The sequence below is a fragment of the Scyliorhinus canicula genome, chromosome 9 (assembly GCF_902713615.1).
Source record: "Scyliorhinus canicula chromosome 9, sScyCan1.1, whole genome shotgun sequence".
Taxonomy (NCBI): domain Eukaryota; kingdom Metazoa; phylum Chordata; class Chondrichthyes; order Carcharhiniformes; family Scyliorhinidae; genus Scyliorhinus; species Scyliorhinus canicula.
Genome location: NC_052154.1, coordinates 102,315,393 through 102,330,703, shown reverse-complemented (window position 1 = coordinate 102,330,703; position 15,311 = coordinate 102,315,393). Strand labels below are relative to the sequence as shown.

The following is a 15,311-nucleotide window of genomic DNA, read 5'->3' as shown; positions in this document are numbered from 1 at the left end:
TGCAGATTAATTTCATAGCACAGTCCCCATTCAGACGTTGGCCAATGTAATCCCCACCGAAGTAATGCTGTCGCCATCAGGGAGGACACTTCATGCCACTAGAGTTTGACATTAATTGAGTATAATGAAGTTGTAGATATTAAAAATTAATGATGGATACATTTCCATGATTACTCCATAGTAAAGATTAAATGTTATAGATTAGACCAGCCTCCATTATTACTCATGAATGATATTAATTTTACACTAATGTTGAACTACTATCTTGTCACATTCTTCTTGTTTCACAAATATGAGACTAAAAGGTGCAAATATAAGGGGGGCAATTCTGCAATATGGAGCCCAGACCCCATCAGAGGCCCCTCCCCCCCCCCTCCCCCCGTGAACGAGCCCCCCCTCTCCGTTCGCGCAGAGTTTCCTGCCGGCAGCGACCAGGGGTAACGGCGCTGGCGGGAATCTGTCTATCTCCGAACCTCGGAGAATCGCGCGCCGGCATTGTGGTGTCGTGGGCGCGGTTGCGGCGCTTCTCCGGCCCGGCGTGGGGCTCGGAGAATTGGCTCCAATAAGTTGACATAAAGAAAGAGTTAACTGAAGGTGAACTCAATGAGACAATGGTCTTTCCTAACTGATTTTTACCATGCTGTAAAGACTTGATCAGGCATTGCAAGATTCTCATGGTTATGTACTGAAGAATAATGTTGCCTTTCTCTGAAATAAGTGTAAGTTTCACAATATTACATTGGAAAAAAAATCTCCTATCACCAGTAATAAATTATTCTGATGTTTTCACTTTTTAGCTAGCGTTTTGTACTTCATTGATGGATAAAAAATTGCACCAGAAATGTACTATTCCAGAATCAAGCTATATTAAAAGCTGTCAACAGGACCTTTCAGAGTGCCCCAAGAAATATGATGCCAACTGTGCTTGTGACACTTTCTCAGAATACGCAAGGGAGTGTTCAAGGTTATTGCAACCCTGTCAAAACTGGAGACATGATCAGCTGTGTCGTAAGTTAGAAAACAACTCTCAGCTTCTACGTATTTTTCTCAACAGTATACTGAGATGCAGACTATTGCCAAAATAAGACATTTCTTCATCCTACGATTATTCATCTTGTTTGTACTATCAATAACTGATACATTCCTGCATTCTTCCTGTTCTGTAATTGAAACATTAATCATCCAGCATGATGGATATTGACCCATGGAGATTCAACAATTGATTGCACATGGATGATAACCCCCACAGTTCCTTCCATTGATTACTAATAGGACCTGATGCCTGGAATTCCTCCCATCAATTACTGCTAGTTACAAACCTAGGGGGCAGAAATATTTGGAAACCCCCACCACCAAAAATGTTGGTATGCACCCCCTCATTCCTGACAGCCCTCATCTACAGAGTGAAATCCCACCTCAGAAATCTGCAAACCAATCCATTCAGAACAATGGCCACTGCTGGGACTTCACTGAATCACCCCACAGAATGAAGTGCTGGGATTCCAGGATGCAGGTAGGTCCAGGATCAGTAGAGGAGGCCCAAAGAAGACAGGGGTGTGCGGGTGGTGGAGGGTCTAGGGAAGCCAGGTTACACAGGTCAGGGCCTGGATGTTGGTGGTGAAGGGAAGAATTTGGGGCCCTAGGCTCCTTATTAGGAAAGGGAGTTTGAGTAGATGTCCTGCCCCTTCTCATCCAAGGCCCAAGTAGGCTTATGTGCCAGGGTTCCCTCCCATCCCTAACACCTGCCAATCTAAAACTTGCAACTTGGTGGGAAATGGCTTAAAGTTGCTGTTAATTGGCCTCAATTATGGTGAGAGTGGGCAGGCTGCCCTAAGCCTCACCCTCGCCTGTAAAATCATTGCTAAGTCAGGGGCAGAGTGGGGAGTAGGTGACACCTGCAGAATCTTATTGGGAACCGACCCCTGCCACCGAACTTGCTGGTAGGGTTGTAAAGTCCTGTCCATGGAGATCCTTCCCTTGATTACTTACAGATACTGACCCATAGAGTTTTGATTCATAGAGTTCCTTGCGTCAAGTAGTGATCAGTGTCATAAACAGTTGGTGCTTTCCCATGGAGTTCATCCCATCAGTTACTAATAGGTACTATCCATGGGGTTCTGTTCTATCACTGTTGACTCTGAAACTGGATTTTCACAAATTGGTACAACTTTGGCTCCATTAAAACAACAGATGGGACCCTATTCCAAGACTCCCGCCCCATCCTGGCACCCCTCCAAGTTTTTCTTGGATAGGATACCTACACTATGACCTGACTGGCCCCATATGGCTGCTGACACTCTGCCTCTGGACACTGTGGGCCCAACTCCATCCTGCCCTTGAAATTTGATGTATATTGGGCACCTTTTACCGAGGCACCTGCATCAAATCGGGAAAATTCCCAAAATTCAAACATGCAATTTAGGAACAGGAACATAGAACATAGAACATAGAATGATACACCGCAGTACAGGCCCTTCGGCCCACGATGTTGCACCGACATGGGAAGTCAAAAACTAAAGGCCATCTAACCTACACTATGCCATTATCATCCATATGCTTATCCAATAAACTTTTAAATGCCCTCAATGTTGGCGAGTTCACTACTGTTGCAGGTAGGGCATTCCACGGCCTACTCACCACTCTTTGCGTAAAAACCTACCTCTGACCTCTGTCCTATATCTATTACCCCTCAATTTAAGGCTATGTCCCCTCGTGCTAGCCACCTCCATCCGTGGGAGAAGGCTCTCACTGTCCACCCTATCTAACCCTCTGATCATTTTGTATGCCTCTATTAAGTCACCTCTTAACCTTCTTCTCTCTAATGAAAACAACCTCAAGTCCATCAGCCTTTCCTCATAAGATTTTCCCTCCATACCAGGCAACATCCTGGTAAATCTCCTCTGCACCCGTTCCAAAGCTTCCACTTCCTTCCTATAATGAGGTGACCAGAACTGTACGCAATACTCCAAATGCGGCCATACCAGAGTTTTGTACAGCTGCAACATGACCTCATGGCTCCAGAACTCAATCCCTCTACCAATAAAGGCCAAAACACCATAGGCCTTCTTCACAACCCTATCAACCTGGATGGCAGCTTTCAGGGATCTATGTACATGGACACCGAGATCCCTCCGCTCATCCACACTACCAAGAATTTTACCATTAGCCAAATATTCCGCATTCCTGTTATTCTTTCCAAAGTGAATCACCTCACACTTCTCTACATTAAACTCCATTGCCACCTCTCAGCCCAGCTCTGCAGCTTATCTATGTCCCTCTGTAACCGGCAACATCCTTCCGCACTGTCTACACCTCCACCGACTTTAGTGTTGTCTGCAAATTTACTCACCCAACCTTCTGCGCCCTCCTCTAGGTCATTTATAAAAATGACAAACAGCAACGGCCCCAGAACAGATCCTTGTGGTACGCCACTCGTAACTGAACTCCATTCTGAACATTTCCCATCAACCACCACCCTCTGTCTTCTTTCAACTAGCCAATTTCTGATCCACATCTCTAAATCACCCTCAATCCACAGCCTCTGTATTTTCTGCAATAGCCTACTATGGGGAACCTTATCAAACACTTTACTGAAATCCATATACACCACATCAACTGCTCTACCCTCGTCTACCTGTTCAGTCACCTTCTCAAAGACTCGAGGTTTGTGAGGCATGACCTACCCTTCACAAAACCATGCTGACTACCCCTAATCATATTATTCCTATCTAGATGATTATAAATCGTATCTCTTATAATCCTCTCCAAGACTTTACCCACAACAGACGTGAGGCTCACCGGCCTATAGTTACCGGGGTTATCTCTACTCCCCTTCTTGAACAAAGGGACCACATTGCTATCCTCCAGTCCTCTGGCACTATTCCTGTAGCCAATGATGACTTAAAAATCAAAGCCAAGGCTCAGCAATCTCCTCAGGAGTAGGCTACGCGCCTCTTCGAGCCTGCTCCACTATTCAATTAGATCAATGTTGATCTGACCATAAGCTCCCGCATACTCCCAATAACCTTTCACCCCCTTGTTTATCAAGGATCTTTGTACCTTGAAACCAAAGATTCTGCTTCCACTACCTTTTGAGGAAGAGAGTTCCAGATACTCATGACCGTCTGAGAGAAAAAGATGTCTTCTCATCTCAGTCTCAAATGGGCAACCCCTTAATTTTAAAAAGTGACTTCTAGTTCTAGATTATTCCACACTGTCAAGATCTTTGTTTCAATCACGTTACCTCTTCCTCATCTAAACTCCAGCAGATACAAGTCAAGCCTGTCGAATATTTCCTCATCAGACAACCCATCATTCCTGGTATTAGTTTAGTAAACCTTCTCTGAACTGCTCCTAACACATTTACGTCCTGCCTTAAATAATGGGACAAATACCGTACATAATACTCCAGATGTGGTCTTACCAGTGTCCTATGTAAATGAAACATATGTTATGATCCCGGACCAGCCCCCAACAGTGGCTAGGATACTGGACAGAAAGCCCAATATTTTTAATTTTGTAAAACTGTGAGGAAAGGATACTTAGTTCCAGGAATGATTCATGCAAAATAGGGATAAGGCATATTAAAACAAACTTTATTACTAACATCGGACAAGAAAATAGCCAACAATTACTCCTGAAACAATGCTAATCAATACAGTGACACAATAACCCTCAATTGCTCTCTTTATTTCCATTCCAAAAACAAAACCATCTCAGATCCCAATCCACTTTTAAATAGTTACCATCCAGGAATTCAGAGATGTATTTTGAGACTGCTTGAAAGATAGTCCTGACATCCTAGCAGAACAATGTAGACTTTCTGGCTGTATGTTTTCAGAAATTTCTCAGCTCGCCTTCCTGCTACAAACTAAATCTCTCTGAAAATCCTGAATGCTTCAACCCTTGGCTCCTCCTATTAACTTCATAGTCTAATGATCTACTCCACAGGGAACCCTCTCAATACAAACAAAAATCCATCAACCCAAACGTTACGATACTTTAATTGCACCTCTGGCTCCAGCTGTCTTGTAACACTATTGCAGCAATCATTCACATAAAACCCACGCATTTAACTCTGACTGCACTGAAAACGTATAATACAATATATCTCAAATACCGACATTAATCACACCTCCCTCTTAGAAAAATGAACCAGCAGTATAATTTTCCAAAGCCTTTCAACTCTAAACATTGTCATTACTAAACACAACTAATACTCTATAAGATACATATATTACATTAAGCATGTAAATTTAAATATGAGTATGGTCATTTCAGTCCTTTTACATCTTTGTACAATCCAGTCTTCTCACATTTTGAAGTCGTGATAAAACTTCTACAAGCAGATATTCTCTTCCTGCTGCGTGGATATTTTTATTGGTTGCAGCAATAAACTTCATCTAAACAGTCTTGCATTTCTGTCCTTACCTTTTCCAAATACTGTCATGAATTGTTTTGCAGCAGAAATGTCAAACGTTGTAACACCAAGACCAACTCAATGATGGAATTCTCCGTCCCACCGCACCTGTTTTCTATTGTGGCATGCCCCCACCATAACGGGATTCTCTGTCCCAGTAGCTTGCCAATGGGGTTTCCCATTGTGGGCACCCCCCCCCCCCCCCCCCCCCCCCCCCCCCCCATGCCGTTGGGAAATCCCCAGGCATGAGTGCGCTGCCGGAAAACCCCACCAACAGAGAATCAAGCCCAATGTCTCCTTCTTGATGGTCGGATATTTCTTATGCTGAATATTTAGTGTCTAAGAAAAAAACCAGCAGGCCGTTCTGTTATTTTGTCGTCGTCCTGCAGCAGCACAGCACCAACGCCCACTTCACTCTCATCAATTGCCACCTTAAATTTCCTAGTATAATTAGGTGTGGCCAACATTGGTGGAGTGGTTAACATAGTTTTCAAATTGTCCAATGCCTCCGAAAAATCTGACTGAAATTTCCTAAGCTTTTTCAGAAGATTAGTCAGTGGAACATCCACAATTTGGCTCAAATTTCTGGTAGAGTTCACTGAGGACCAGAAATCTCAGATACTCTCCTCATTGATGGTATTGAAACTTCCCACTAGATTTCGTTTTTACATTCCATGGGGGCCAGCTGACCATGTCCAAGTATGACCTAAGAATGTGACTTGAAGTTTTGCAAATTAACTTTTAGCCATGTTTACCATCAATCCAGACTCCTGTAGTCGATCAAATAATTCATTTAAATGCTCCTTCCACGTTTGACTGAACACCACCAAATCGTTAATATACACTGCACAATTGTCCAGAAAGGACCTTTCTGGTTAATCTATAGAAATATTGCTAGCACATTGTTCATTCCAAACGGCATAATGTTAAACTGATACAGACCATTTGGCATCACTATACCAAAACTTCCTTCACCCGTCCGATAAAGGTACTTGCCAGTATCCTTTAAGTAAGTCAAGTTTGGTAATAAATGTGCTTATCCCACTTTTCAACACATTCAAGTCCTTGTTTGGAAAACTATGGCCATGATTCTCCAATAGCTCGGCTAAGTGTTGACGCCGGCGTAAACACTGGAGTGTTTCACGCTGGCGTCAACGGTTCTCTTGGCCCAGCGATTCAGTGGCCCACAGGGGGCCAGCACGGCGCTGGAGTACTCCATGCAGCTCCGGTGCCGATACACGGCCCTGCACTGCCGGTGCGGATCCACGCACGTTTCCACGCCGGGGCTTGCGTGTGGTGGCCATTTGTGCGCCGGTGCCACGCAACATGGCGTAGCGACACAGCGGGCCCATGCGGAAGAAGGTAGGAGCCCCCCAGATCGCGCGTGCCCGTTGATCGGTGTCCCCCGATCACGGGCCTGGCCGTCACTTGATCCCCCCCCCCCCCCCCCCCCCCCCGACCCCGACCCTGACCAGGACACTCACCGCGGCCGCGGATCTGAGCTCCCGCTGGGTGGTACCATATGTGAACCACAACGGCGAAACTTGGTGGGAACTCGGCTAGTCAACCATGGAAAATCGCAGCGGGGGCCTCTTTCAACTGCCCCCGACTGGCGTGGCATCGACTGCGCACAACTGCCGCCGATTCTGCGCAGGGGGAAGGGCGGAGCACTCTGTGCAGGGGAGGGGAGGGGGGAGGGCGGAGCATTAACTGCCCGGGGGGAGGGGTGGGGAGGGGCAGGGCAGGGGAGGGGCGTGGGGAGGGGCAGGGGAGGGGCGTGGGTGGGGAGGGGCAGGGGAGGGGGCCGGGGGAGGGGAGGGGCGGAGCATTCACTGCGCGGGTGGAGGGGCGGAGCACTCACTGTCCGGGGGGGGGGGCGGGGGAAGGGAGGGGCGGGGGAGGGGCTGAGCACTCGCTGCGTGGGGGGAGGGGCGGAGCACTCACTGTGTGGGGGGAGGGGCGGGGGGGAGGGGCAGAGCACTCACTGTTATGGGAAGGGGGAGGGGCGGAGCACTCACTGCGCGGGGGAGGGGCAGGGCACTCACTGAGCGGGGGGAGGGTCGGAGCACTCACTGCATTGGGGCGGAGAACTCACTGCCCGGGGGAGGGGCGGAGCACTCACTGCGCGGGGGGGAGGGGAGGAGCACTCACTGCGCGGGGGGGCGGAGCACTCACTGCCCGGGGGGAGGGGCGGAGCACTCACTGCGCGGGGGGAGGGGCGGGGCACTCACTGCGCGGGGGGGGGGGGGGGGGGAAAAATAATTCACAATTTCCTTTCAATTTGATAAGACCCACTAAACCTTGCTTTTAATGGTTCACCTACCATTGGTAAAGTATGTGTACTTTCCCCCACTAACAAAACTATGAATTTTTGATTCCTTATCTGTCTTTTTTCTCATTGCTTTAATACTTTCCAGCTAATTCACAAGCCCTTGTTAATCTCGCCCTAAGTTTTGACACATAGTGCAACAATGTGTCAATAGTCTCCGAATGCTGACTCGCCAATTTCTTTTTGATTAAGTTAAATAATTATCTTACTCGTGACCAAAAATCTATTTGAAAGGACTTAATTTAGTTGGTGCACCCATAATTGCAAATAATACAAATTAAATTTGATGCCACCTTTCTAACAATCCTTGTAATTATGGATGACACGCAGTTGTGTTAAATTGATTTATTCCTAAAATATGCATAACTTCCTGAATAATCTCGACATATAATTGGGGACGGAATTCTCTCGCCCCGGGGCTGGACCGGAGAATCAGCGGGACCGGCGCGAATTGCACCAAGCCGCCCCGACGCCGGTCCGCCGATTCTCCACAGAGCGGAGAACCGGCGCCATTGGCGTCGGCACGGCACTGGTTGGGGGCCGCTCGAAGCCCCCCCCCCCCCCCCCCCCCCCCCCCCCCGGGCGATTCACGGTCCGGGATGGGCCGACCGGCCACACTAAAAAAGTTGAGTCCTGCCGGCGCCGCCCACACCTGCACTTAACCGACGGGACTTGCGGCGAGGATGCATCTGGGGGCGGCCTGGTGGGGGGGAAGGGGGGGCCTCCTCTGTTGCCTGGCCCGCTTTCGGGGCCCACCAATCAGCGGGCCTACCTCTTGGGCTGGGGGCCTCTTTTGTTCCGCGCCGGCCCCTGTAGCCCTACGCCATGTTATGTCGGGGCCGGCGCGGAGAAGGGAGCCCTCCGGAAATCTAGTAGACACATCCATTACGGTCAACAAATACTGATTCCCACTTTTTTGTATTTGACAGATCCCTCACGCAATCATTTAGGACCTGAGTAAAATGTTCCTGAAATGCTGGAATGGGTATTAGGGGCTCTGAGTCACTCCCACTCACTCCCACACTCAGTCACTGCCACTCACTCCCATGCACATGCTCACTCCCATGCACATACTCACTCCCATGTACGCTCATTCACTCCCATACACGCTCACTCACTTCCACGCACACACTCCCACACTCACACTGGCATTCATACACACGCAGTTTAACTTAATCACTGCCAAATGCACTCACTCCCACACACACCCACACATATACTCAGACTTCACACACACACACACGCACACTCTCTCTCACTCTCACTCCCACCCTCACTCTCTCACTCTCACTCTGACCTAATCACGAAGGCATCATCTCGTCCATGGGTCCATCATAGCTATGACCTCCCTTGACCCTCCCAAAGTCTCGGCAGCCCTCAACACTGAGCACACAATAGCACCCCTTCCCCCGTCACTCAGCTCTGAACATCTAACAGCTCCCCCTCATTCCCAGTGGCATTGCTGCTAGGTCTCTGATTGACTTACAGCTCCTGGAGGAAGGCTCTGCAACTTCAAAGTCAGAGGAACCCAGACAGCAGATTGCCAGATAGAAATTTATCCCTTGGAAGCTCCTGCAAATAGCTGCCGACAGGTGCCATTGGTTTTCAGATAGGTGGACAGAGTCAGTGCTACGACTGTTAAATTCAGTTCAAAGAGTCATTATAGCCTAGAAAGGGAGGGGGGGGGGGGGGGGGGGGGGCTTTCAGTCTATTGAATCAATACTGGCTCTCTGTAGAGAAATCTAATAATTTCATTCCCTGGGTCTATACCTACAAGTTTAATTTTTTTCAAGTGCCCATCCAATTTCCGTTTGAAGTCAGCAGTCTTTTCTATTTCCGCAACTCATTTTCATCAAGGTCTGGCTCTTAATTATGCGTTATGTAAAATAAGTCTTTCTCACATCCCCTGCATCCTGCCCAAAACCTTAACTCTTCCCTTGTATCTTCAGCTAATGAGAACAGCTTTTTTTTGATTATCTTATCCAATCCTATCATAATCCTGTACACCTTTATCAAATCTCCCCTCAATCTCCTTTCCTCCAAGGAGATCAACCTAGTTTTTCCAATCTAACCTTGTAGCTAAAGTCTCTCATGCCTGGACCATTCTGGTAAACCTCTTCTGCACCCTCTCATTGACCCCTACAAAATGGCCAAAATTGGATGAAACACTCCAGACATGGCCTTACTCGAGCTTACTAAAGGTTCAAACTCCCTAATTTTATTTATGGAGTCTAAGATCCCCTATGCTTTAATAACTACTCTCTCAATATTCCCCACTCAAGAACTAATATCTTTGTGACCCCTGGTCACTCTGGCACTTGCAATCTCATTAGAAATATATTCCCTCTTCCCTAGTCCATCTACCAAAATACCTCACCTTCTGCTTCTCTGTTTTAAACTCACCTGGCATTGTCACTTCAAATCAAGTACAGTTTTTGTTATAATAAAGGAGAACGACTGCAAATTCTACAAAATGAAACAGATTGTGATTTGCATCAAATTTCACTGTTTGCGATACCTCATCTGTATATTTTGGTATGATCTTATTCCACTCACATATCCTGCACAAAAAATTGGTTTGGCTGATTAAAAGAATGTTTCTGTATTAAGTATTAATGGACTATATTCTAAATTCTCTCAGTGACTTTACAAAGAACTATAGTATTATTGAAAGGTTTTACTTATTCTGAAGGGTCTTGAAGGGATTTTAAACCAAGTTAATTCAGGTGCTTAATTTGCTCCAGAACTCTCTATATGCAGAATATATCCTCATTTCATAGAATTGTGATACAACTCTGTTTATTTTAGCTCCATTTAAATGCTCAACGAACCAGGTGTACCAAGAGAGTGGATCCCCCTGCTTTCCTACATGTTCCAACTTGCGCTCTACCTGTGATAGTCACGGCACATATGGATGCTTCTGCCCAGAAGGTAAATCACTTCCTCAAATCAGTTAGAAAATGGAGACAAAGGGGAATGACTGGAAATCCAAAATGAATCAAAATTGTAGAATTGCACTGTGCGTTCATAAATGCCTGCAAATGAAGGCAAAGTTAACATTTGGGAGTGGGACCCTTGGCTAAAACTTGTAATTTAATCTTGAATATGCTTACAGATATTAATGTCTTGGCTGTGAATTTCCATAGAATTCCAGCTCTGTCATAAGTAGAGCAGAAAACCTGGTTAGATTTGTCAAAGGGGATACTGCGCATTTCGAGTGAAGCTGTGACAACGGAGTGGGAATGTCTGATGAAATCCCCATCCAGACAAAATTCATCAGCAATATTTACTCTCGGATTATTGTTGAAGAGCAGTAGATGGTGCAGAATAGAAAGCTAGCAAAATTGCAAGTGATCACATTTACCATTAATGCACAACACAGTTTGAATTTTAATAATCTTATATTGCAGATGATGTTGAAGTGTTATTGGACGCGTTCTTCCTTAAAGGGAATAAAGTCCACTCGCAGTGCCAAGAAACAGATGGCTATTCAATGCAACTCGCTTTGAATAAGGGGCCTGAATGGAGAAGACATGGCCGAGACTGCACATAGTCCCGTTTTGTACAATGGGGAGCTCTGCTCGCCAGAACTCGCTGTTGTAATGAGAGATCGGGATGCCATTTTGATCTCTGAGGCCCTCCAACTTCCCCGCCCCACAGCCTGAACACAATATGGGAGACCTCCCCCAACACCCACGCCGCGCAATCCCAGCTTGTTCACACACACAAAAAAACTTGCTTGGTACCTTGACAGTGCCAACCTAGCAGTGCCATCTGGGCATCTTGGCAGCACCAGGTTGCTACCCAGGTGGCACTACCAGGGTACCCAGGTGGCACAAGCAGTACCAGAGCACTTTGCCCAAAGGGCATGCAGCTGGGGGCCTCCAATCCCCTAGGAGACCCCCACGAGTGCCATTCCGTCTGGTCCCCGTTTGTGGGGACCGGTACCAAATAGGACTCGCCCGATGGCCCCGAGGTGATGGGAATGAATGCTCAAGCCTCAGGTACTTGGGAATCTGACATTAGAGTAAGGCTTACTGCCTCATTGTGGGTGTGATTCATTTTGCACCGTGCCACAAGAATATGTTGAATCTCGCGAGGCATTGTGAGCTGGGTAGATCCCGAGAGTGGGATCTCCCGGCTTTCAGCGGCTACACTGCGCTGTGGCGAGCTGTTTTTCTGGCGCAACGTGGCCAGAGGATTTTGCCAATTGTTTCTATTAAAAAGAGTACGTCAGCTTTTGTGACAGAGATTTAAAATTGAAAATATTGCAAAAGCTACTTATTTTTGCTGCATGTGGTGCACTTTTTAACTGAAATTACAAATAGGACCACACTAAAAGCTTTGTTCATAATTACATTGTATTATATTGAATGAACAGCACAGAAAAATGCAAGTTAGCCCAATACGTGCTTATGCTTCACTTGAGCCTCCTCTAATTTTTTTTCATCTAAGTCTACCATCATAACCATATTTTCTTTTCACCCTTGTGTTTGTCGAGTTTCCAATTAAATGCATCTTATTCGCTTCAACCACTCTGTGGTAACAAGGTCCACATTCTTATCACTCTTCGGACAAAAAGGTTTCTTCTGCATAAGCTACTCACCACGTGCACTGCTGGTTAAGTTATTCAAAGGACTGCCTGGTAGTTTTACAACAAATGTATCTATGTTACTGTAATTATTAGGATTATCGACACATTGGGTGGGATTCCCCAACCCCCCGCCAGGTCGGAGAATCGCCAGGGGTTGCCGTGAATCTCGCCCCTGCTGTCCTCCGAATTACCACCAATCCGCGGGTGGGCCTGTGCCGTGGGGGCACTCTTTGTTCCGCACCGGCGGCTGTAGCAGTCCGCCATTGCCAGTGTGGAAACAAAGCCCCCTGCGCATGTGCGGGGTAGCGCTCCTGCGCATGCGGCAACTCGCGCCGGCTGGTGGAGGCCCTTCGGTGCTGGTTGGTGTGGCCCCAAGCCCCTTCCCTGCCGGCCGGCGGGGCGCAAACCACTCCGGGGTGGGCCTAGCCCCTGAAGGTGCTGATTTGGGGCGGCCCAACGCCGGAGTGGTTCACGTCACTCTGTGCCACCGGAGTTGCCAACCCCGGCGATTACGGAAGAATCCCACCCATTATCTTCCATACAATCTGCAAAGGATCTATCTATGGGACCATGAGAATAATGGGCTCAAAATGGAGACATGAAGATATATTTTTTAAAAAATTTAGAGTGCCCAATTATTTTTTTCCCATTAGGGGGCAATGTAGCATGGCCAATCCACCTACCTACACATCTTTTGGGTTGTGGGGGTGAAACCCACGCAGACACGGGGAGAATGTGCAAACTCCACACGGACAGTGACCCAGGGCCGGGATTCGAACCCGGGTCCTCAGCGCCGTAGGCAGCAATGCTAACCACTGTGCCACCGTGCTGCCCGAGACATGAAGATATAACCAACTACTCCATGGTAGGGTAATTCTTCCATCAACATATATACTCACTGCCATATTTTCCACAGGGACTGTTTTTGATGATGTTACCAACAAGAACATTTGTATACATCTAAATGAGTGTCCTTGCACTTGGAATGGGGCATTCTACAGTCCTGGAGATAAAATCTCTGCACTCTGCAGAAACTGGTAAAAAAAATCTTACTACTTACTATTGGGGTAGATTTTCAGTTTACGAATTGATCATAATGAAAGTGGGAGGGAGAGTTGGGAGAGGGTATGGAGGAGGAGTTCTGGTGTGACTTGCTCCAGAGGGTGAACGCCTCCACCTCATGTGCGAGGTTGGGGCTGATACAGCTGAAGGTGGTCTAAAGAGCACACCTTACAAGGATGAGGATGAGCCTGCTGTTTTGAGGGGGTAGATGATGTGTGTGAATGTTGCGGGGGGCCCCCACAAACCGCGTTCATATGTTTTGGTCCTGTCCAAAGCTGGAGGATTATTGGAAGGAGGTTTTAGGGTAATTTCTAAGGTGGTGCATGTGAAAGTGGACCCGGGCACTCGGGAGGCCATATCGGGTGTCGGACCAGCCGGGGTTGGAAACGGGTACGGAGGCGGAATGCGGGTGAGGAGATGTTGTAGCCTTCGCCTCATTGGACGCTTGAAGGCGGATCCTGTTAGGGTGGAGATTAACCTCTACACCCTGTGCCCTGGTGTGGCGGGGGGACCTGCTGGAATTCCTGACTCTTGAAAAGGTCAAATTTGAATTGAGGGGAAGGATAGAGGGTTACCACTCGTGTAAATTTAGGAGAAAATGTGAAAAAGTAGGAGAATAGCAATATTTTTAAAAAATAAAGAATTGATCATAATGGTAATTGCAATATTTTTATTTCCAATGATTGTAATGACATTTTTTTTTAACTATTTCTATAATGGTTGACCGATTCACAATTCTTGTTTTACACCTGAGGCATTGAAGTTAAAAACTTAACTTATTGGTCTGGATTCTGTGGCTCTATTATGGTGAACTTGTCAGATTTTTCTATCGCTATTCTATTTGAACAGACAGCAACTTTTGTGTGAAAATCCAGAAATCTCTGCCCCTCTTTCCCCACCCATTCATAGGGTCCACTGTTGAAGTTCTTGCAGATGGAAATCAACTAGAAATCACTAAATAGATCTTCCACTTTTTTCTGGAATAAAGGTATTAATTTTGCAGTAAAATGCCTAAAAAGAGTTACGTCTTGCTAAGTGTGATGCAATTGGAAATTTACTGGCATACAAAGTTATTCCACTGCCAAAGAAACCCTCTTGCCCTGAAACACTAACTTTAAATTTGTGGAATACCAAATTCCTCCATTCCATGTGAACAATTAAGTTATTTTTCACAAAAGATATATATTTTAAAGTTTGTTTGATATTTCAGCTTCTACCTTAATTCCACTTACACTTACTGTAAAATAAGAAATGAATGAGAAAATCTATCTGTTATTTCCTGATTTGCAAGTTGTGAAATTTTTCAATGTGATTTGCTGCTTAGCCTGCTTGATGGAATCCTTACTGATGGATACCAGTAGCTGGTGCCAGAATAAAACTAACATCAAGAACAGTAACAAATAGTCCCAATACTTGCAAGATCTTTTTGGGCAGCTTACTTCGAGGTCAGTACTGTCATTTTGCTGCTGGGCTCAAGATCTGGACTGGTGTCCAGGGACCGCTTTACCTGTCTTCAGAAATTTAACACAGGAATAAGTGGAGGTAAAATTAAAGCAGAAAGTGCTAACTTATTTGTCTATTTCAGAAAATTTGAACCTCCAGAAATAAGGTCAACAAGCAAAAATGATGGTATTATTAATATCAGTAAAAAAACACTCAGTTTATAATTCAGTATTCAACTGCTAACTGCATTCCACAGCTACACAAGTGAATTAAAATTATACTACACCTGGTCTATTAAAATAAAAGGAAGATTTCATGTATCACCACAGACAGGATTTGTACATTGTTCAAGAAGAGAGGGCATCCAAATGTAGCAAGACAGGGGGAGAAACCAACTGGGTAGACAAATGGAATTAGGCTGCATGAATTTTATTTCCATATTTAGTGCACAGCTACTGTACAAT

The 15,311-nt window shown here is 46.2% G+C and overlaps 1 protein-coding gene across 1 annotated transcript in view; it reads left to right on the top strand.

Moving 5' to 3' along the window:
• The first annotated feature begins 809 nt into the window (after window positions 1-809).
• Window positions 810-15,311, top strand: part of LOC119971581 (mucin-6-like) — a 246,839-nt gene continuing 232,337 nt past the window's right edge. The window contains exons 1-3 of the mRNA XM_038807348.1: window positions 810-1,008; window positions 10,557-10,679; window positions 13,259-13,379. Of these exons, the coding sequence (XP_038663276.1) occupies window positions 819-1,008; window positions 10,557-10,679; window positions 13,259-13,379 (434 nt within the window). The 5' untranslated portion in view covers window positions 810-818. The remainder of the gene's footprint in view (window positions 1,009-10,556; window positions 10,680-13,258; window positions 13,380-15,311) is intronic.